The sequence below is a fragment of the Acanthochromis polyacanthus genome, chromosome 15, assembly GCF_021347895.1.
Source record: "Acanthochromis polyacanthus isolate Apoly-LR-REF ecotype Palm Island chromosome 15, KAUST_Apoly_ChrSc, whole genome shotgun sequence".
In the NCBI taxonomy this organism is placed as follows: Eukaryota; Metazoa; Chordata; class Actinopteri; family Pomacentridae; genus Acanthochromis; species Acanthochromis polyacanthus.
Window position 1 is genome coordinate 27,198,745 of NC_067127.1, and position 21,603 is coordinate 27,220,347.

At 43.2% G+C, this 21,603-nt stretch overlaps 1 protein-coding gene across 1 annotated transcript; it reads left to right on the forward strand.

Annotated features, from left to right (window-relative positions):
- Window positions 1-476: 476 nt before the first annotated feature.
- Window positions 477-18,600, forward strand: LOC127537397 (uncharacterized). The gene is made up of 19 exons (XM_051959639.1): window positions 477-796; window positions 5,861-6,206; window positions 6,322-6,391; window positions 6,579-6,682; window positions 6,765-7,128; window positions 7,274-7,341; window positions 7,463-7,675; window positions 7,819-7,884; window positions 7,978-8,106; window positions 8,346-8,420; window positions 8,546-8,626; window positions 8,791-8,868; window positions 8,964-9,041; window positions 9,129-9,212; window positions 9,609-9,695; window positions 10,904-10,971; window positions 18,079-18,196; window positions 18,314-18,449; window positions 18,528-18,600. Exons 2-17 carry the CDS (start codon window positions 6,087-6,089, stop codon window positions 18,107-18,109), a joined length of 1,716 nt encoding a protein of 571 aa, XP_051815599.1. The 5' UTR covers window positions 477-796; window positions 5,861-6,086; the 3' UTR covers window positions 18,110-18,196; window positions 18,314-18,449; window positions 18,528-18,600.
- Window positions 18,601-21,603: the final 3,003 nt, after the last annotated feature.

Sequence of the window (21,603 nt, forward strand, 5' to 3'; positions counted from 1 at the left end):
GAAGTAAAAAATGAATTCCTCCCATTTTTTTGAATACATAATTTGGTATTGCATTCCACATTTTAACATTTTCTCTTATGAGGCAACATAACCAATTAATTTTGAACATATTATTCATATTATTAATAGATAGAGATAGATAGATAGATACTTTATTAATCTCCAAAGAGAAATTCACAGTTCCAGCAGCATGAAAGGTAAGAAGAAGAAAAAAACAATAAAAAACATGAGAACATGCAAGTTACAAATAAGACTATGAAAAGCAAAGTTATCATTTCTGGGTGGGCTTGAACCACCAACTTTTCAATTAACAGTTAAGTGCATTAACCAATTGCACCACAGAGACCACATATAAATTTGATTGTGTTATTAGTCATTAGTTGATTTCATCCTCTTTCGTTCACATATGGTTGTAATACTCTCTTTCTATGACTCTTTGGCTGTGTCCCAAATGGCATACTAACATACTACATACTCAATGAGTATATACTATATACTATGTACTATAAGTATGATTAGAATGCCAACCGTTCACACTGTAGTATACTACTACGTTTCCCATAATGCATTTCAAACCTCCGACGACAAAAACCGGAAGTACGGCTATCTACTGACACACACACACTGCACACAGAACCTTCTGGAAAAAATGCCTCTCCCAATGGGCGCCCGGCAACAGCCCAGCAACACCAATCAGCGGTGGCATCGAGGCCCCGGTGCACGTTCATTGGCACTTCTTTGAGATAAAGCCGCTGGCCGCTGGCAGCCAACGCCCTTTCTTCGGTTCCATTCAGAGGTAAGGCTGCGTACTTTTTCTCCTCCCTGCTAGCTTTAGCATAGTCTGATTCTGCACTATATCCTATTAAATATTATGCTCCAACTGAATCTAAATGCTAAGGGTAACAGTAGAAATGCATTCTGAAAGCTGAAGTGGAAAAACAAACGACAATATTTTTGGTATATTTCAATGTCTGCATTGGTCATGTTCAAGTTGCTATCATTAGCTTATTCAAAGGCGAGCTAGCCGTTAGCTCGATAGATAGCTTTTGGATAGCTAGATAGCTTTGTCTTTGTCTTTGTAAAATGTTGCTGCAACGGATAAAATAGCCTTTTCTGCCTCATAATGTTTGTTTGGAAAATAGCGTGGTTAAACTGGAGCTTTCATGCATTTTTCCAGTCTCTTGATGAGGGAGTGTGAAGCGCCTTTCTCCCTCAACTTCTAGCTTTGTTCACTTGAGTTGCACGGTTAGGTTTTGTGCTCTAAATGAATAGGGATGCTGACGGTCAGAGCAGAAAAATGTAAACTTGATGCTAATGTGTAGAAATGATGATTAAAGAAGTTGTAGTAGTATTTGCTTTGGTCATGTTCAAGTTGCTATATGTGCTTTGGGACGTTTTAATTTGCATCTATGTACAATGGTTGTCTTAGTAAAATGGTGCTGTGATATCTCTTCTACCTCACTGTGTTTTCTGTAAAATAGTGTGGTTAAACAGGAGCTTTGCTATAACTGTTTTAGTCTTGCAAAATGGTTCTGTGTGCACTTTCACAGGAATTTTGATGTTTAAATTAATTAAGGTGCCAGTGCTTTGTTCCATCATGTTAGAATCAGTTCTATAAGTCATTTAGGACATCATGATGAGTATAATATCGTTTATTTATGGGATGTTGCATGATTAAATGTTTCAGTGCGTCCGTTCAGTAGGTATTGTCTGATCTTTACCCTTGTTGTGTTTTAAAATCGTTGTTTCCGTTTCTGAGTCAGCAGTGACAGTAGATTTTTTTTCTCTGATAAAAAAATACATTGCGAGGACATTCGATGTGTTGTGTGTACATGTTTTTCTGCTCATATTTATAGCAGTGGTTTCAGACAAGTCACAGTGTTAGTTTTTTTTTTTCTTTTAAGATTTTCACTATGCTGTAAGTGTCTTAGTCTTGTAAAATGTACTTTATACTGCTAACTTATCTTCAGCTGGTGCGGTCACCATGGTGACCAACTGCCAGGCTCACACAGGGGTGTCACTAGGTTTTAAGGACAGGGGAGGCTTCGCCCCCATGAGAAATTGCTTTTCCACTTTTTGGACCGATTTAGATTTTTTTCAGAGATACTCTACTGTGTAAATGTTTTAGGCCACAGTGGCCATGACTTTTGCTCACAACACAATAATTCAGGGCTGCCAACTTGTGATCAGACCTCAGAGTGAGATTTGGTTTATGTGAGATGCTGATGGGGGGTCTAGGGACCCTCCCCCAGAAAATTTTGAAAATTATTGATCCTATTTCCTGCATTCTGGTGTATTTTAATAGCATTTTGTTAAAATCTTATTATAGAGACAACATTAAGGGATAATAAAAAAACATTGAGATTTAAAAAACTGAAAAAAACAGAGCAACAGCAGGCAATATTGAAAATGTTTCTTCATGTAAAATATGGATGAAGGTTCTGTGGCTGGATGTGCACAACACATTTCAGTATTTTCCATCATTTCAGTATTTTCCGTAAATATATGCATAATTGAAATAACTCCATCAACCACTTTGTAACATTTGTCTTTATAGGATTCTAATGCACTCAACAGCTTCAAGTTGACCACATCAGCCAACTAAAGAATGAAAAGTGCTTAAGCAAAAACAAAACATCTTTATAACTTAAATTATCTATTCACTGAACAGAATTACAATCAGACACTAAACTGTGTCCCACAGGAGCAGGGTTACATGGACTAAAATCAGGACCAAACAAGATCTGACTTGACCTCACAGGAGCAGGGTATCATGGACTAAACCCAGGACTAAATGAATGAATAACTCATTAACTCGGCCCAAACATAAATAACAAAGTCTGTAAATTCAGAATAAATGGCACAACTGTATACAGGAACAGGAAGAGAACAGGAAAAAATGAATTTTTGTGAGCCATATTGTACTCCCTGAGGCTTCAGAAAATTCACCAGTTACTTGTAGTGCAGTTTGTATCTGTGATTTATCTTTGAGGAATGAAACTGTGTCATTAGCTAGCTGTGAAATCTTTATCTCACGATTAAAAATGACTAAATCTTGAATATCTGGGTTGCAGGAAATATTTTAAGAATAGGAGTTCAGCCACAACCAAAACCAAAAAACAGGAAATGGGACATCCTTGGCGTACACCTCTTGAGACAGAAAACCTCCTAGACATTCTGGGATATAAAATCACCGAGCTATTTATGTCATTATAAAACATAGTTATACTATTAATAAATTTATCACCAAAGCCAAGAATTTTTAGGGTCTGTATAATGAAAGAGTGTTCAATTGAATCAAATGCCTTGTAGAAATCTAGGAAAGCCTTCAGTGCTTTTGAGTTTATATAATCTGAGTAATCAATTAGATCTAATATTAATCTGATATTAGAACTAATGTGACTCTTTGCCATGAAGCCATTTTGATTTTCACTTATTATCTCTTCTAAATTATTTTTCAGTCGTTTAGCATAGACTTTTTCTCAGACTCTATAATTGATATTTAAAAGTGAAACAGGTCTCCAGTTTTCTATTATTAAGGGATCTTTACCTGGCTTAGGAATCAAGGTTATCAGACCTTGCTTCATGGTTGTTGTCATTTCTTGTCTGCTAATGCATTCGTTATACATCAGTAAAAGATGTTCCTTAATCAAATCCCAGAAGCAAAGGTAAAATTCGACTGAGGCCATCACTTCCAGGTGATTTTCTCATTCTCATTGAATGAACAGCATCAGTGATTTCTGAACCCAGAATGTCAGCTTCACAGGTCTCTTTAAAGCTCTCTGAAATCAAGGGTGTAAAATTTTGTATGTGCTTCATAAATTTATCACATTTTGTTTGATTAAATTCAGATGTATACAGGTTGCTATAAAACAAGGTAATATAATTGGAGATGATATTTATGGAGTCACAGGAGTGCCAAATCAAAATATAAATAAATAAATGTGGAAATATAAAGATAAATAAATAAATAAATAAATGTGGAAATATAAAAATAAATAAATAAATAAATGTGGAAATATAAAGAGAAATAAATAAATAAAAAGAAAAATTGTCTTTGCTTTTACCTTTTCTGCTTTTCCTTTTTATTGATTTAATTATGTCTTTATATTTCCACATTTATTTATTTATTTATTTATTTATCTTTATATTTCCACATTTATTTATTTATATTTTGATTTGGCACTCCTGTGACTCCATAGTTATTAGGATCCAAGCATACCAGCTCATTTATATTAAGAGATGTAATATTATTTCTTTTTCTTTTTTTCTACATTTTGTCAAGCTCTTCTGTGAGGTTTTTTTAGTGTGCTTAGGTCTTCTTCAGATAAATCATGTTTGGAACTTAATAACTGTAGCTGGTTTATTAGAAAATTCATTTTTTCATCTTTTAGTTTTTTTTTATTTCTTTACTACGTTTAATTGCAACTTCTCTCATTTTAAATTTAAAGCATTCCCATTTTTGAATAGGATTAATTTCTCTTTTACCAAATATATCCTGAGCAAGTAATTGTACCCCTTGTTTAATTTTTTTTATCATCTAGTATATTAATGTTTAATTGCCAATAGCCTCTTATGTTAGAATTCTCTTTTGATCCTGTTAATCTTAAACTTATTAATTTTTGATCAGACAGTGGACCATGAGTATGAGAAATGTCTAAAACAAACTGTAAACTCTGTGATGAGATTAACCAAAGGTCAATTCTTGACTGTAAACTTGTGCTCGTGTTAGACCACGTGTAGTCTGTGACATTGGGGTTCATAAATCTCCACACATCTGTTAGCAAAAGATGATCACTTATAAATGAGGTGGGTTTAAAGTCCAGTAATGATGCAGATCTTGGAGGATGTCTGTCCATGTAATCATCTGGAGCATCATTAAAGTCTCCTCCTATGATAATAGTAGAATCTTTGTATTTTTCCTTTAAATTGTCCAAAGCTGAAGAGAGTTCAGTAAACATGTCCTTTGCTTGCGATGCTCTGTTTGGTCCATAAACATTACAAATTATGGACATCAAATCATCCACCTTCAAAACTAAAATGATCCAGCAGCCTTTGTTTGAAGCTTTGGTTTCCAGAATATCACCATTAAATCTGTTGAAAAGTACTGCCACTCCAGCTGAATAATTGTATACAGGCAGTTATAGTAGCAGCAGCAGCAGCAGTACATGCATCTGCTGATGTGGGATTATTTCTGCCTTTTCAGCTTTTTAAAACACAGAAAATACACAAAGGATTTATCATTTCTTCACGATGTAGAAGCCTTAGTTTATACTGTGTTTATACATTTGTCTCTGTAAAATAGTGCTCTGACAGATGAAATATCGCTTGTACCTTGTAGTGTTTGCTTCAAAAGTAATGTGGTTAAATGTAACATTGACTACATTTTCTAGCAAATTTGATGTTAAAATTAATTAAGGTGCCAGTGCTTTGTTCCATTATGTTACAATCAGTTCTATCAGTCAATTGGAACATCATGATGAGTATAATATCGTTTAAGACATGTTGCATGAGGAAATGTTAACATACCATTAATTACAGTGTCATATTAATTCTCTGTGCTGTGTTAAAGACCAGTTCAGCTACTTTTGCTGCAGACATGTTGAGATTCTTCTTCTTTCTGAGAAAACATGCAGTAGTGCTTTAATTTAGTAGCCATTGTCTGGTCTTTAGCCCTTTTGTGTTTTGAATTAGTTGTTTCAGTTTGAGTCAGCAGTGTAAGTAGATTTTTCCCTCTGATGAAAAAATACATAGTGAGGACATTAGATGTGTCTTGTACATGCATGTTTTGCTGCTCATATTGGTGCTTACTGTTTCATAGCAGTGCTTTTAGATAACTGGGTTTTTTTTTTTTCACCAGCCTTTGGACAGCCTTTTGGAGAGCCTCTGGATTGCCCTTGGACATCCTTTGGTCAACCACCTCTGCATCACCTCTGCATCACCTCGTATCCTTTCATCCATCCATCCATCCATCCATCCATCCATTTTGTGTGCCTTGTTCTCTCTCTCTCTCTCTCTCTCTCTCTTTGTCTCTCTCTCTCCCTGTGTTTGTGTGTCTCTCTTGTGCTCTTGTGCTGTCTTCCAGGATGCCTCGGAAGGGGAGACGCTCCCAGGCCCAGAAGCAGCGCTGGAGGAAGCTGGACGCGTCTGAGATGCCCACCCCTCCTGTCGACGCACCCCACTGCTCACGCTCTCCCCAGTACAAGGTATGTTTACACCCGAACTGACATGCTCACTTGTGCAATACAGAATGTGCTGAGTTGGACACGTTCATGGCATCCGTACGATGTAGAATTAAATAAGTGTATTCTTTGCTCACAGAAGGTTGGTTCCACCCTGCCGGCCGGACGGTTCTGGGAAGAGCGGCAGGCGCATGCAAACTTTATTGCATGTAAGTACTCAGCTGTTTTTATCATGAAATATCTTCACCAATCATATTTAGTGTGCCACCAACAATTACCCGTTGAACACAGATTCTGCCGTTCTCATACAATAATAGAAAATGGTGATTGTTGTATGAGCTGTCTTTGTTTGAAATCTGTTTTAAATCCTCTTTTGCTCTGTCGTCTTGTGAACAGGCCGTGGCACCGGTTACCGCCACAAGGTTTTAAAATGGCCAACTTCACCCTTTACTGGGCGCAACCACAAGTTGGTCATTCCTCCTGAGCTCCCTGGAAAGAAGGTATAATTATTAATTGTTGCTGTTCGTTTTCTTAAAAAGTTCTTTTGACTTTCATACTAAAACTATGGTCTTTCTTTTGCAGTTCATTCTTCTTGTCGGGGACTCCCATCTACGTGCTCTTGTAGATGGCTTTATTCGGATGCCAGAGTCTCGGCTGAGCTTTGGCTTCCTGTCGACTCCGGGGGCCTCTGCTGCGGAAATTCGCACTGAGGTTCTGCACGCTGCAGTTCCTCGTGCACCTGATGCCGTCTGCGTCATGGCCCCTGGCAACAACCTGTCCAGCACCACTGTGGAGAGGGCAGGGGTGGATTTTGCCAATCTCCTCACCACTTGTGGGAACCGCTGGTCCAAGGTTTTTGTGGTCGACTTTCCTCCCCGCCTGGTCGTTGACGTCCAACACCAGGACCTGCTTCGGCAGGAATATAGACGTGTGGCTGCTCGTATGGGTAAGAGGAAAAAGATTTTTTTTCATCCATTCCATTCACTGAATGAACAAACAAGAAAGACATGAACTACATTTCAACAATTCTCAAGTATCGGTGGATATTTTGGTGCAATGATGACTTTTTTTTTTTTCAATTGTTTTTCAAGGTGTGAAGTTCTTCAACGCTGTGGAGCACTTCCCCCTGAGCAATTTGGTGCTGTGGAGCAAGGATGGTGTAAGTGTAGTATGTTGTGAAAAACAGTTGTTGATTGGATAAGTTTGGTTCACGGCAGATGTTCACTGACATTAAAACTGTTTGTATGTGTGTTTTTTTTTAAAATTTCTTATTAATGCAGGTCCATCTGAGTGATCGTGAGGGGATGGGGATCCTCGTCCAGTTGTTCTGGTCCGCTGCCAACGAGCAACTGGGGACACCACTTCCTTCGCCCCGGATCCCTCCTCAACCTCCAGTTCGGAAAGCTACACCCGAATTGGTCGTGAGAGAGAGATCCCCTGCTCCACCCAGCCCGAAACCCCGTGAGCAGAGGAAAATGGGTCAGGGCGGCAAGGTAATTGATAAATTGCTTTATGTTTTTAGACTTTTTTTTTTTTAAGACAACTGTGACATCATGTATTGTGATAATAATATGTGTACTGTGGTTAAAAAAAAAATTACATTTATAATTTACTGTGACGCTTTCTGTGATTGCAGACGAGCCATCCTCGGGAACCTCCCCGGTCCAGAGGTTCACCAAAGCCCAGGATGGCTCAACAGCAGGTTTGTGATTCTTCAGATATTTCTTTTGGATGCTATTGGTTGTTTTTTTGACAGCACAAACTGTAATTAGTAGTGTCTGCTTTGTGTTTACAGGTGGAGGAGAGCTTTCTTCCGCTGAACCCCGTCTGGTTCAGCAGCACAGCCCTAAGTGCCATGGAGAAAGTGTCTCCCTCCCATATGTCTTGCCTGGCGGACTTCAAGGCTTCTCCTAAGCCAAAGAAGGTAATTTGATTGATTAAAATTTTATCTCCGCAGAAGGATTGTATGAATGCTCAAACGTGTAATTCCTGACAGTTAATTCTGCACCTTTTTTTTTAGTGTCATCTGCAATTAAGTAAAACTAGTTCATAACAACAGCCACAAATAATAACAGACTTGAATCAGCTAAATAGAAATGTAGTTGTAAATTGTTTGATAGCTGTTCAACTCGATTTAATTGGTATCTCATTTGGTTGGCACAGGTGGCGTCCCCTGCAGTTCTGCGCGGCTGCCTGCGGAACACTACTCCTCCTTCTGCTTCTTCTCCAGTGAACAAGGTACATTACTTTCTGACACAACTGTCACACACTGCACATTTGGAGCTCTTTCAATTGCAGCATGCACAGTGTCACAACAAGGCGAGTAGACTGTGCTCATTGTCTGAAATGCTGTGATTTGTCAGGAGCCTGGAACGCCTCCAGCTCTGCGTTCCTGGAGATCAGAGGAGGACGCCCCTTCAGGCTTGACCACCGCAACTCAGGCGGTAAGTTGTCTTTCCTTTGGGTTTGGATTTTGATTGAAAACATTAATCAACTTCACAGTTAGTTTGTTTGTGCTAAAGAGAGGCAGTAACAACACTTGTGTTTCTGGGATGCATTTCTTTAAACTTCAGTAATTAATGTTTAATTGATGTTTCTGATGGTGCAGGTGGCTGCTCGGGCAGCAGTGAGACGGCCCAGGACCCCGGACGGGCACCCCCCCCACTGCCCAACTGCAGTGCATGATGTAAGCTTCCTCTGACCACATGCTGACTCCATTCCACAGGCATCTACATTGTCCACACTGACACTTGCTATGTTTTTTTTCTCATCTGTCATCAGCTGTTTGACTCACCCCCGGCCAGATTGTTCTGCAGTTGGGGCAAGACAGAAACCCCTCTCTGTTCTCCCATTGCAAAGGTAAGGATTACTCCTCTTCTCATCAATATGTATCATCTGACTGAAAATCATCGTCATTTCACTGAAGTTTTGTTGTTCTGTGTTTAGATGGCCAAGATGATGACCCCCTCACCAGATGGACAGGCCCGGACAGCTGATGATGCGGGCTGCAAGCCTCCTTCTCCTGAGAAGGTATATTTACCTCTCTATAATCAATTAAAAGAACATTACAAAGCAGGCATCTCCATTTGTGGCCATTTTTGTCGTTCCTGTTTTTTTCTGGCACATTTACTGTATAATCACAATTCCAATGAATCGCTAGCGTTAGGAAAATTGAAGCTACTAGCGAGCTATCAGCTACCCATCTAGCTTATTCGTTAGCTTTCTATCTTTCGGGTAGCTAGCTTTGGGACAACTGAAACTCCTGGCAGCTAGCACTCTTGCTTATTCAAGGCGAGCTAGCTGTTCCTAGATAGATAGCTTTTGGATAGCTAGCTTTTAGACAACTGATGCTATTTAGTCGTTAGCCAACTATCTAGCTATCGTCTTGCTTTATTTTTAAGTGTCACTGTTATTGTCTTTTATCAGATGACCCGAACACCGACTCCATCACAAGCCCAGTGGCCCTGGTTCATGACAGCTCCATCCACATCAGCTGATACACCAACAGACAAGGTAAGTTTTATTCCTCTATGATAGAGTATTTTTTTTGTAAAATCATGATAGTTGTTTTTTTTTTTTTTTTTTTGGTTTACTGCAGTTAAAAATATTTTTTGGCAGTTGAGAGAACTGTTATTATGCTGGTCACAATACAATAAGCTACCTGTAATGCTGTGTTGTGTGCCATTGCTTTCACAAAGCATCTCTTGTTTCTAATCAGGGTTTTACATTAGCACTAGCCACTGGCAAAATTCATGCAGAAAAGGTTTTGGTGAATAAAATATTTACATCACTTGCCATTGGCATGGTGGTAAAAGTCAGTGGAATACTGACTTTGCTATGTAATTGCATTTCAGACAAACAGGAAAAGTATGTAGTCCAGGCAGTCTTCAGTAGCCTTCAGTCTGTACAGTAATGTTGATCCCATGACCATCAACTGTCTGTTAGATGAAACAACTCTGATGCTGCAGTCCTAAGTTGTCTGCTCAAAGCACCCTCCTTAAGCCTCCTCACAAACATTGAAGCAAGTCCCATTATGTTAAAATAGTAATTTCATGTTGAAATCTGTGTTGATGTCTACAGAATAGGAGCTAACCAGTAAATTAAATTAGGTGACATAGGGTTATTATGTGTTCATGGTCTCAGAAAAATTGTAAGTCATTATGATCTGTTCAAATGTAATTTCAAGAAAATAAAGAAAATGTTACAATGCCCTGGAAAAAAATCCCGGAGGGAAATTCTACAAATAATACAATAATACAACAAACACACAGACACCTATATATCTATGTACACACACACACACACACAAAATAAATATATATATACATATATGTATGTAGAGAGAGAGAGAGTGTGTGTGTGTGTAAAGTATATATAAAATATATATTTTAATATGTATAATATGTATATACATATATACACATATACATAAATGCGTGATTGCAATAAACATACAAATATGTATATTAAACTAGCTAAGGTAATAGTAAGCAATAATACGCTAAAATAATACAAGATTTCCCTAAATTGGTGAGAGGATGTTCATAATGTATGAACAATAAAGTTGTCACTGAAACATTAAATCATATGATCCTTTAACTGAAGACACATTCAACACATTTCTAAAAGCTAGTACTAATGCTGAACTTCAAAAAAATTAAGCTGTCTGAATAAATAATGAAAATATAATAATTACTGATCACAATTTGTCATAATTTCAGGATAAAACCAGGAGCGAGAGTCGCCGTGTGGAGTCAGTCCGGGCCAGTCATTCTCAGAATGATAAGAGGTACAAGGTATTTTCCCGCAACCATCAGTGCAGCTGTAATGCGTTGACATTTCTGGCATACCACACTGAGGGCTGTCAGTTCACCAGGACTACACTCGACAGAGTCCTGGCTCAGGGAGACGCGCTGTATGTCGGAGTCAAACAGCAGTTGATTCGCGACAAGACCTTCCAGAGCAATCACCTGGCAGTCGAGGAGATGCCAAAACAAGTCCTCACAGACAGACATTTCTATAATGTCAACATGCGTGACATCAGGTGTGGCTTTTTGAAAACTAAAGTATCGAGCCCTGGAAGACAGCAGTGGTGGCTTCCGCTTGCCAGGCAGCTGGAGTGTCTTTCAGCAGAGATTAATCAGGCTATAATCGTCATTTCACCCGAGGTTATCGCTGTTTTCCGTGATCAGTCCGGGAGGTATGGAGTGTTTGATTCCCACTCCAGAGACTCCAGAGGATTACCCTCTCATTCCGGTAAGGCGATCGTTATGACTTTCACGGAACTCAGTGACCTGGCTCACCACCTCCACACACTCTTTAGAGACCGTGGAGACTCTGCTAGTTATGAGTTTGTCCCGGTATCTTTTCATACTGACAGCCCCAGTGCCCACATCCTCAACAATCCCCGGAAACCGAGGTTCAACATGAAGTGTCTGAACCTGCTCTCCCGCATTCCAGGCAGACAGTGGGATGGCTGTCAAAATTGAGGAGGACGTTAAAGGTTCCTCAGCTGTCCCACAAGCAACAAAGCTCTCTAAATTCAACAAAGATCGGAGGCGAAAAGCCAAGAGGAGAGCATGTGAAAAAAAAGAACAAGTGAAAGAAAAAATTGGGAAAAAAACTTGTGAAAGAATCAGGTATGCCAGCTGTGCCGAATTTCGCAGGAAAAAAATTCAGGCACAGACAAAGTGTATGCAAAAGAACCGTGAACAACGGCTTTTGTCTTCTAAAAAATACTATGCCAAGTTTATCATCAAAATGCGAAACCAAGTAAAACACAAATACATGACAGATTCTGCTTTTCGGAGCAAGCAAAAAAATTATGTTGTCAAGAGGTACAGCACAGATCCAGCCTTTCGGAACAGGCAAAAAAACTATGTTGTCAAGAGATACAGCACGGATCTTGCCTTTCGGAACAGGCAAAAAAACGATGTTCTTAAGAGGTACAGTACGGATCCAGCCATTCTGAACAGGCAGAAAAAATATCGTGTCAAGAGGTACAGCACGGATCCTGCCTTCCGGAACAGGGAGAAAAATTATCTTGTCCAGAGGTACAGGAAGGATCCAGAGTTCAGGCTACATCATATTCAGCGTTGTAGCCTGCTCAGAAGACGCATGTTGGCTGCCAATCCTGACATGCGTCAGAAGTTGCAGCGAGCACTGAGCATCAGGCGGAAATACCGACAGCTCGGAACCTCTCGCCAGCCAGTGCTCACTTCAGTGATGGCAGCGGCAATAGCAGCATTCCGTGAGACCATCAGCCACGGACCAACATACGTCTGTACCGTCTGCCACAGGACTATGTTTCCAAATCAAGTCAAGTCATGCAAGAGAGTTAAATACTCCACCAATGTCGACGTGGCACAGGCTTGCTTGACTGGAACATATGTGCATGTCTGTGACGCTGAGTGCTCCTCCCCTTGCTCAATGCCACCAGAGAGACTGCAGGAGTGGATCTGCCACAACTGTGACAGCCACCTCAGCCGTGGGAGGATGCCAACACATGCAGTAGCTAACAATTTAGAGTTGGCACCCATTCCCCCGGAGTTGGCCCAACTCAACGTGCTGGAGAGACAGCTCATCGCTAAAATCCTCCCGTTTGCTAAAATCATCGCCTTACCGAAAGGACAGCAGCGAGCAGTCCACGGAGCTGTCGTGTGCGTTCCATCGGAAGTGGAAAGCGTTGTCAACAGTCTTCCACGTCCCCTCCCAGAAGCACAGCTACTGCAGGTGAAATTAAAGCGTCACATTCGATTCAAAGGTTACCAGCACTTTTACACTGTCAACATGAAGAATGTGCTGGTAGCCCTGGAAAAACTCAGAGAGCAGCACTCTGAGTATTCTGATGTGACCATTGACCAAGAGGCCACGTTCCATAACCTCCTCCACGACTCAGACGACGAGTGCACGGATGATGCGCAGTGGGGAGAAGACGGCATGCTCGACGAGGAGCTGCTGGAGGCGGCTGATAGCTACACTGAGCCAGTCTTGGCCGATTTTGTGTCAGCCGCAGGAACGAGTCGGCCAGAAGACGACCAAAGACGCAATACTGACATGCCATCACCAAGCACTGAGCTGGAAAACCTGTCCAATGATGTCACGAGAGAAACCCTCTTGGAGGAGTCTGCTGACGACATAGACTCTCAGCATGACTTCATGGATGCTGCCCAGTGGGGAGAAGACATCTTGGACCAAGAGCTGCTACAAGTGTCTGACAGCTACCAGACCAATTTAGCTGCAGACACAGCCACCGTACAGCAGGAGGAGCTAAGACCTGGACTTGCTCTGGACACCTGCATGCAGCCACCAGACATTGCGCAGGAAATACTTTCCTATGGAGATGGCATTTTCAGCGTTGCCCCCGCCCAAGGCAACAAACCTGTGGGATTTTTTGCAATCCCCAAACTGGAAGCCATGGCGTTCCCTGTGCAGTTTCCCACGGGAGAGAACACGCTGGATGAAGACCGTCCCATCAAGCTTTCACCCAGCAGATACTTCAACGCCAGGCTTTTCGGGGCAGACACGCGGTTTGCCGAGGACCAGACTTACCTTTTCTTTGCGCAGTTTGTAACGGAGACAAACCTCGCGAGAGGAAGTATGTCGATACAAATGCGCAAAGGAAAGATGCGCACAAAAGACGGGCGTGCCATCAAAAACTCCATGCTCCAGGACAAAGAGGAGGTGGAGAGATTAATTCAGGCCAAAGAGGCTATGCGATTTATGCAGCCTCTGAGAGGCACACCCGCATATTGGAATAAAAGCCTGAGAGATTTGCATGCTATGCTCAGGCAACTCGGCAAACCGACGTTCTTTTTGACTTTTTCGGCAGCTGAGATGAGATGGCCTGAAATAATTGGGGTCATCAAATCTCAGCAAGGACAAACACTTGGTGACTTTTCCGAACTGGACTGGAAAGCCAAGTGTGACATTTTGCGCAGTAACCCGGTCACCGTAATGCGCATGTTTGAAAAACGCGTGGATGCCCTTATGGCAAAGTTGATCCTCTCACCAGCGCGGCCCATCGGCGAGGTGGAGGATTATTTTTACCGCGTTGAATTTCAGGCCCGCGGAAGCCCACACATTCACATGCTAGTGTGGGTCAAAGACGCCCCTGTGTATGGCGAGGACTTGGACCACACCGTATGCAGGTTCATTGACCGCCACATTTCCTGCCAGATGCCTGACCCTGAGAAGGACCCGGAGCTCCACAAAATCGTCTCGGAGGTTCAGGTACACAGCAGGAACCACACCGGCTCTTGCCGAAAGGGAAACGTGGCGTGTCGTTTTGGCTTCCCCAAGCTGCCGTTTGATATCACCTGGATCACGGAGCCCTTTGCTGCGGATGTGGAAATGGAAGATGGTCAAGACCAGGAAGAGGTGATGAAGGAACGGAGGGAGCAGATCCGTCGGCAGCAAAGGGAAGCAAAGGAAAAGCTTCGGCACCTGAGAGAGCTCCTCATGGATCCGAAGGCCTCCTTCGAGAGCTTGTCAGATCTCCTCCGTCGATGCGACTTCGAACACGACGCCTATATGAAGTGCGCCGAAAATCTGACAAGCGGGAGCGTGGTCATGCTGAAGCGGCAGCCAAACGAGTGTTGGGTTAATGCGTATAACCCAGACCTTCTCCGCGCTTGGAACGCAAACATGGACATCCAGTACGTCCTGGACGAGTACTGCTGTGCCATGTACATGATGTCGTACATCACCAAGCCGGAGCACGAGATGACCGAGTTCCTGAACTCGGTCGTGAAGACCAGCAGAGATTCTGCCTTCAACCAATGTGAGGAAATGAGAAAGATCATGCAGGCCTATGCGAAGCACAGAGAGGTCAGCGCCCAGGAGGCAGTGGCTCGTACGTGCAGCTTGCCCCTGAAAAAGTGCTCGCGGTCTGTGATTTTCCTCTCGACGGACGAGGAAGCCATGAAGATGAGTCTTCCTATGAGTCGCCTGAAGGACATGGCACCTGACTCTGAAGAGGTCTGGATGTTGGGGGTACCTGAGAAGTACCTGTTCAAACCAAAGACTCCCGAGTTTCAGGGGATGTGCCTGGCCGAATTTGCATCGGACTACCGGGTAGTCTACGGCGAACAAGCACAGGGCCCCAGTGCCATTGCCCTTTTGTGTGACAAAGGACATATTGCCAAGAGGACAGCCGGAAAACCAGCAGTCATTCGATATGCGCGCTTCTCTGAGACCAAGGCGCCAGAGAAACATTTCAGACGACTGCTAAAGCTGTACCTCCCCCACCGATCTGACGACGAACTCAACGACGGGGGTCGCACCTCGTACGAAGAGTTCTACAAATCCCGACGCAACGTCAAGGACATCGTGGAGCACAACAGGAAGCGATTCGAGGGACGAGGCGCAGGCATGGATAAGGCACTCCAGAACGTCCAGTTCGGTCCGGTCCTCAACGCTTGGAACACGTACGCACCCGAGGTTGAGGCGGAACGGCAGGAGTGTCTTGAGCTCCGTGAAAAGATCCCAGAGGAGCAGGACGAAGACGCCGTGCCCGACTTTGAAGACCTGAATGTCGGTGAACCCGTCCCCCGAATCGAGGCGCCTCGGTTAAGTCCAGACTTTGTCCGCAAGATGTTTCAGAGTCTGAACGAGACCCAGGCGTGCGTCTTCTACGCTGTGCGCCAGTGGTGCCTTCGGCGTGTGTGGGGCCAAGATCCAGAACCGTTCCACTACTTTGTCTCTGGTGGAGCTGGTTGCGGTAAGTCCCACGTCATCAAGTGCATTCATGAGGAAGCAACGAGGATTCTGCGGCAGCTCCCGAGATTCCGGGACGCAGCTGACATGTCCCAGCCCACTGTCCTTCTGACTGCCTTCACGGGCACGGCAGCCTTTAACATCGCGGGCAAAACGTTGCACTCTGTCCTTAAGCTTCCCAGGTCCCTGGAACCGCCGTACCAGGGCCTGGGCAATGCACTTGATGAACTTAGAGCAACTTTGTCTTCGGTGGAAATTCTCATCATCGATGAGATTTCCATGGTTTCCAAGAAGCTGTTTGCCTACGTCAACTGGCGATTCCAGCAGCTCAAAGGAAACCGAAGACCTTTTGGCGGCATTTCCGTTCTTGCAGTCGGAGACTTTTACCAGCTGCCGCCGCTGGGCAGGGCCAAGCCGCTCTGTGTCTACGAGGAGACAGAGTTTGATCTCTGGAGAGAGCGCTTCACCATGGTCAACCTCACGGAGATCATGCGCCAGAAGGATGACCGAGCGTTCGCCGAACTCCTCAATCGACTGCGTGTCAAGCGCAAGCAAGATCCTCTGTGCGCTGCGGACAGAGGCTTGCTCATGAGAGCCGTCTCTGACGGCAAAGATTGCCCGCCAGGAACGCTGCACGTCTTTGCCACCAACAAGCAGGTAGATGGTCACAACGCAGCCACCGTGGCCTCCCTGCTTAAAGGGGACGTCAAAATAGCGGCCGAGGACTACAGGAAGGATGTCGCTACCGGCAGGAAGGTGCCTGTGCCCAACATCAAAGGCACCAAGAGAGATTTGCCTGACAGCATAATGGCAGCTGAAGGAGCAAGAGTTATGCTGATCAGGAATCTCAACGTGGAGGATGGCCTTGTCAATGGAACCTTTGGGACCATCTCCACCATTCTGCCTGACAGACGTGACCCTAAAGTCGTGAGCTTTCTTGGACTTAAACTGGATAATACCACAGCAGGACAGACTCTCCGCAAAAAGCTTCTGGGCCCCTCGGACGACTCGGTGTACGTCGAGAGATCCGAGGAGAGCATCGGTCGCAAGGGCGGAGTCGTGAGACGTCAGTTCCCCGTCAAGCTGGCCTTTGCGTGTACAGCCCACAAAGTTCAGGGAATGACGGTGACGTCGGCTGTCGTGAGCCTGAAACGCATGTTTCAGCCAGGCATGGCGTATGTGGCGCTTAGTCGCACCACTTCGCTTCAGGGTCTCACCATCACCGATTTTGATGAGACAAAAATCTATGCTGACCCTGCCATTACGACAGCTTTGGAAGACATGCGCAGCGCGAGTTTCCAGAGTGTTACTCCGCTGTTGCACCGCTTCAACCGGACGGAGCGACCAGATGCAGAGGTGACAATCGTCCATCATAACACCCAAGGGCTTCCATCTCACATGGTGGACCTGAAGTTGCATCACGAACTCAGGTTGGCAGATGTGCTTTGTCTCACCGAGACACATCTGTCAGGGTCCTCTGTATCCTCCTCCTTTGATCTGGAGGGATACACTGTGTTTCACCGCAGCAGACAGGCGTGTTACACCACGTGCAGGGACATGGCGTCAAAGGCCGGGGGTGGAGTTGCCGTGTACTGCAGGAGCGCTCTGATGGCGGAGGCGCCGAGCTGCATGGGACGTGTCACAGATCTCGAATGTCTGGTCGTGAAGGTTGAGGTCCCAGTCAAAGTGCTAATAGCAACTGTGTATAGACCCCCAGATTTTGGTTTGCAAAAGTTTCTGCCAAACCTCAACGCTCTCTTGGACACATTGGAACTGTTGGATCACCACCCTATTGTTGTTTGTGGTGACTTCAATGAAGACCTCCTCTCTAGAGGCAAAAAAAGCATAAGAGATGCACTTCTGTCCAGAGGCTACAACCAATTGATCACAGAGTCTACCACAGACAAGAACACTGTGATTGATCACATTTACATTTCCCAACCTGAGAAATGTGTTCAGTCAGGTGTTCTCCAAACGTATTATAGCTATCACAGCCCAGTCTATTGCATTTTGACTGGCTAAAGCCTCACCAGCCAACACTGATTTTGTGTCACACACTCACTTTGTGACACATCAGCGTGTTGTGCTGTCCGATTTTACAGTTGTGTCACACGTTTTTCATGTGGCACATTGTTCTGCTGTGTTTTGTTCTTGCTCTGATTTGTTCTTTGAGTTCCAGGCCTGAGGGGGTCCAGGAGGTGCAGTGGTGAGATCAGACGTCCTCCCACAAGTCCCCTCCTCTCGGACGCCCATTCCTTTTGGAAGTCTTCTACAGCCTCCCCATAGGCATGTCTCAGGTAGGAACAAGTGTTCAATAGATATTCGTTCTAATCGTGCACATCAATTTACTTAATTGTTGAAAAATGTCAAACTAATTGATATTAATTTGCCACTCTTGATTGTTCACTTTTTAGAATTTGGACTTGGCTTCCTGTGGTCCAGGGAGCGGGGTGTGTAGTGTGCAGTGTCGGCCGACGGCCTGTATAGGTCCGGTAACGGCTGTAGCTCCACATCTGCTTCCACGGCCTGCTACGACGGGACATGCCTCAGGTAAAAACCGCAGTACAGATTTGCACTTGTTTTACATTTCAATTTTCCCAGTTAATTTTGATCTTTTAACACCCACAGACAACACAGAAGACCTCCAGAAGGCTGAAAGAAAAGGCTGAATGGGACTTCACATGAATGTTGTAAATAAAAATGTATAGTATATGAAAATTTTTCAAGTCTGAAGTGTCTTCTTTGGTTGCTATAATAGTACTACATGTACAGTATTTTGTATTGTATTGTTATATCGGTCTTTCTCTCTATGTATATGGGTCATTCCAGAATTGGAGGACAATTTAGGCATCCTAACCTTTGAAAAATCTACCCTTTATTTCATATTTTTCTGTTATGTATTTAGGAAAACCAGGTAGTAAGCCATCAAATAATGTGATTCAGCCAGCTCAGGTATTAAAGTTACACTTTTTATGAAATGTTTTATTTGATGTGCGCCATGCATAGTACAATCCTGTTATGAATACTCAGGAACCTGAAAAAGTTTTTTTTTTTTTTCAAAAGTGTTTAATAAATCCTTTACCATTAAGTAAAGAACTCTGGCATGCCCAACTTTTCAATATTTGCATGTTTTTTTGTATTAAATTGCAAATATTTGCTCAAATCTATCACAAATCATTCAAACCACTAAAAGCACAATAGGTCAAACCCTCATGAGTTTGGGAAAATCATTTAAGATTATTTTGATAAAAAATTATTTGGTAATGGTTGAAATTAGAGTAACAGGGTTGAATGGATCCATTACTACTTATTATAGATCATAACATAAATGTGATAAACAAATACTCAGGATCACAGGAATGTTGTTTCATAACATCTTATGCTGTGTATTAACCTGCAATGCCTATCATTCAATTTCTTGCATATTTCAAATATTAGGTTTTGGGGCTTTCTCTTTCATATAGGTGTAACTATAACAAGCTGGAATGTATGATATGAACATATTTTCAATAGAGGATCAGTGAGTAGGAATGATACATCAACATGTCACTAAGACCACAACTGGATCTGATCAAATATTCAATAGTCAAACATGAAACAGTAGTACTGTAGGCAGAAAATTATAAAAATGAATGAGGATGTCAAAAGTTGTCATGAACTGATCAATGTCATAGAAAGCTGATGTCCAGGTTTAAATTTCGTGGCTGCCAGAGCATCCCACACCTCTCTTGCAATGGCCATATGACGTGAGGTAACATTCCTCTGGAGGAGGAATGAGGGGACAGCACATCCTCAAAGGGATACCAATGAAGATCATCCCTCAGTGGCCAGAAGAAACGATTTCCCCCACTCTGCATACATTTCACCTGGCAGTGGTGCGACAGACCGGAAAACGCCAGGTAAACCTCTCAGCTTCACACATCCTTAAGAGTGACTTCAATCCAAATTTTGACCAGGTGAGATCCTCCTGTCTCTGCCTTTCAAAATAAAAGCACAGCAAAATTTCTAAATAAAAGCCTGCCACAGACCGGAAAATGCCAGTTAAACCTCTCAGCTTCACACAGCCTTTAGAGTAACTCCAATCTCAATTTTGAACAGGTGACATTTCCTGTCTCAATCTTCAAAATAAAGCACAGCACAATTTTAAAATAAAAGCCTGCGACGGACCGGAAAATGCCAGTTGAACCTCTCAGCTTCACACAGTGTTTAGAATAAATACGCCGCTCTGGACATGCACCCATCCCGAGCCCCTCCCACGATTTCCGCACCAGCGGGGAATTGTCTAGTTAGGGGCTCGGGCTTCGGCACGAGCCACTCTCCTCTCCATTGCAAAGCAATGGGAGGAAGAGTGGCTCGTGGCGAAGCCACGAGCCACTATTGTTCTCCTGCTGCGTTTATTATATATTTCTTCACGTTTCCGCCGTTTTTCGGTCGCTAACTCGTCCTAGGGCTTTGAGAAAATCAAAACAAATTATATATCAAAACGTGCGGCTTCATCGGAATCCCGGGCTATGACTTTTCTAAGACATTCGTCATTTTTTCGCAGAATTATTCGCAAAAACTGCCAAAAAAGTCCCATAGGAATGAATGGGGACCGAAAAAAATCGGCTCAAAAATCCCCTTTTTTCCAAACGCCACTGCTTCGCCATACGTTCACCTAGAAACTTCATTTAACCATCAAACGCAGTAATTTTTCTTGTCTCCGCAGGAATGTATTTCTGTCAGGCTGAGAATTTACAGTTTTTGATCAGTGAGTCCTCAAAAAAGTGAAAAATTTTCAAAAATCTGCTCTGTTTAGAGTGCGGCATGTCAGTTGTAGAGTGGAGGAGAGGTGAAAAATTCGCCTGAAAATTTCACGATCGCATCGCCCTCACGACCAAAACATAAATGTTAGGGGAATGAAATTTGGTCAGATTGTAAAACATTTCCTGGGATTCAAATGAATCCAAGTTTGAAGACCAAGCTCTTTCTGAAGGGAAATGGCAGGCAGCAGTTTAGACCAAAGTCGCACCGTTCTCTCCATAAGAACCAATGTAAACTGAATCATCTGCCTCATGGAGGGACAGTGTTTTTTTAAAATCGCTGTAACTCGGTCATTTCTCACAAGATTTGGAAAAATAATTACATTTATGGAAAGCCACAGCCTTCCTCTCGCTTCACGGTCATTTTAAGTTTCAGCTACCATTAACGGTTCGCCCCACAATTAGCGCCAGAACGAGATGTTGCGCGCTGCTGCTGAGAAGCAACTTTTTTGCTGTCTGTGGCAGGCACCGTTGCTATGGGGGCCCATAGCAACCGCTCTTACACACGCGCAGGCATGGTCGCACGCACACACACAGACTCATTGGTGTGCCACACCCACTTCACACCCAATACCTCCACAAGGAGCTGCATTTCAGCCTGAAAATCAGTTCAACCTCAGCTTCACACAGCCTTTACAGCAGGGGTGTCAAACTCAGTTCCAACACACCTGATTCAAATGATCAGGCTCGTTATCAGGCTTCTGCTGAGCTTAATGATAGTGTATCATTTGAATCAGGTGTGTTGTAAGAAGGAAACATCTAAAACATAGAGGATAGTGGACCCCAGGAAATGAGTTTGACACCCCTGCTTTAGAGTAACTCAAATTCAAATGTTGACCAGGTGAGATCTTCCTGTCTTTGCCTTTCAAAATAAAAGCAGGACACAATTTCTAAATAAAAGC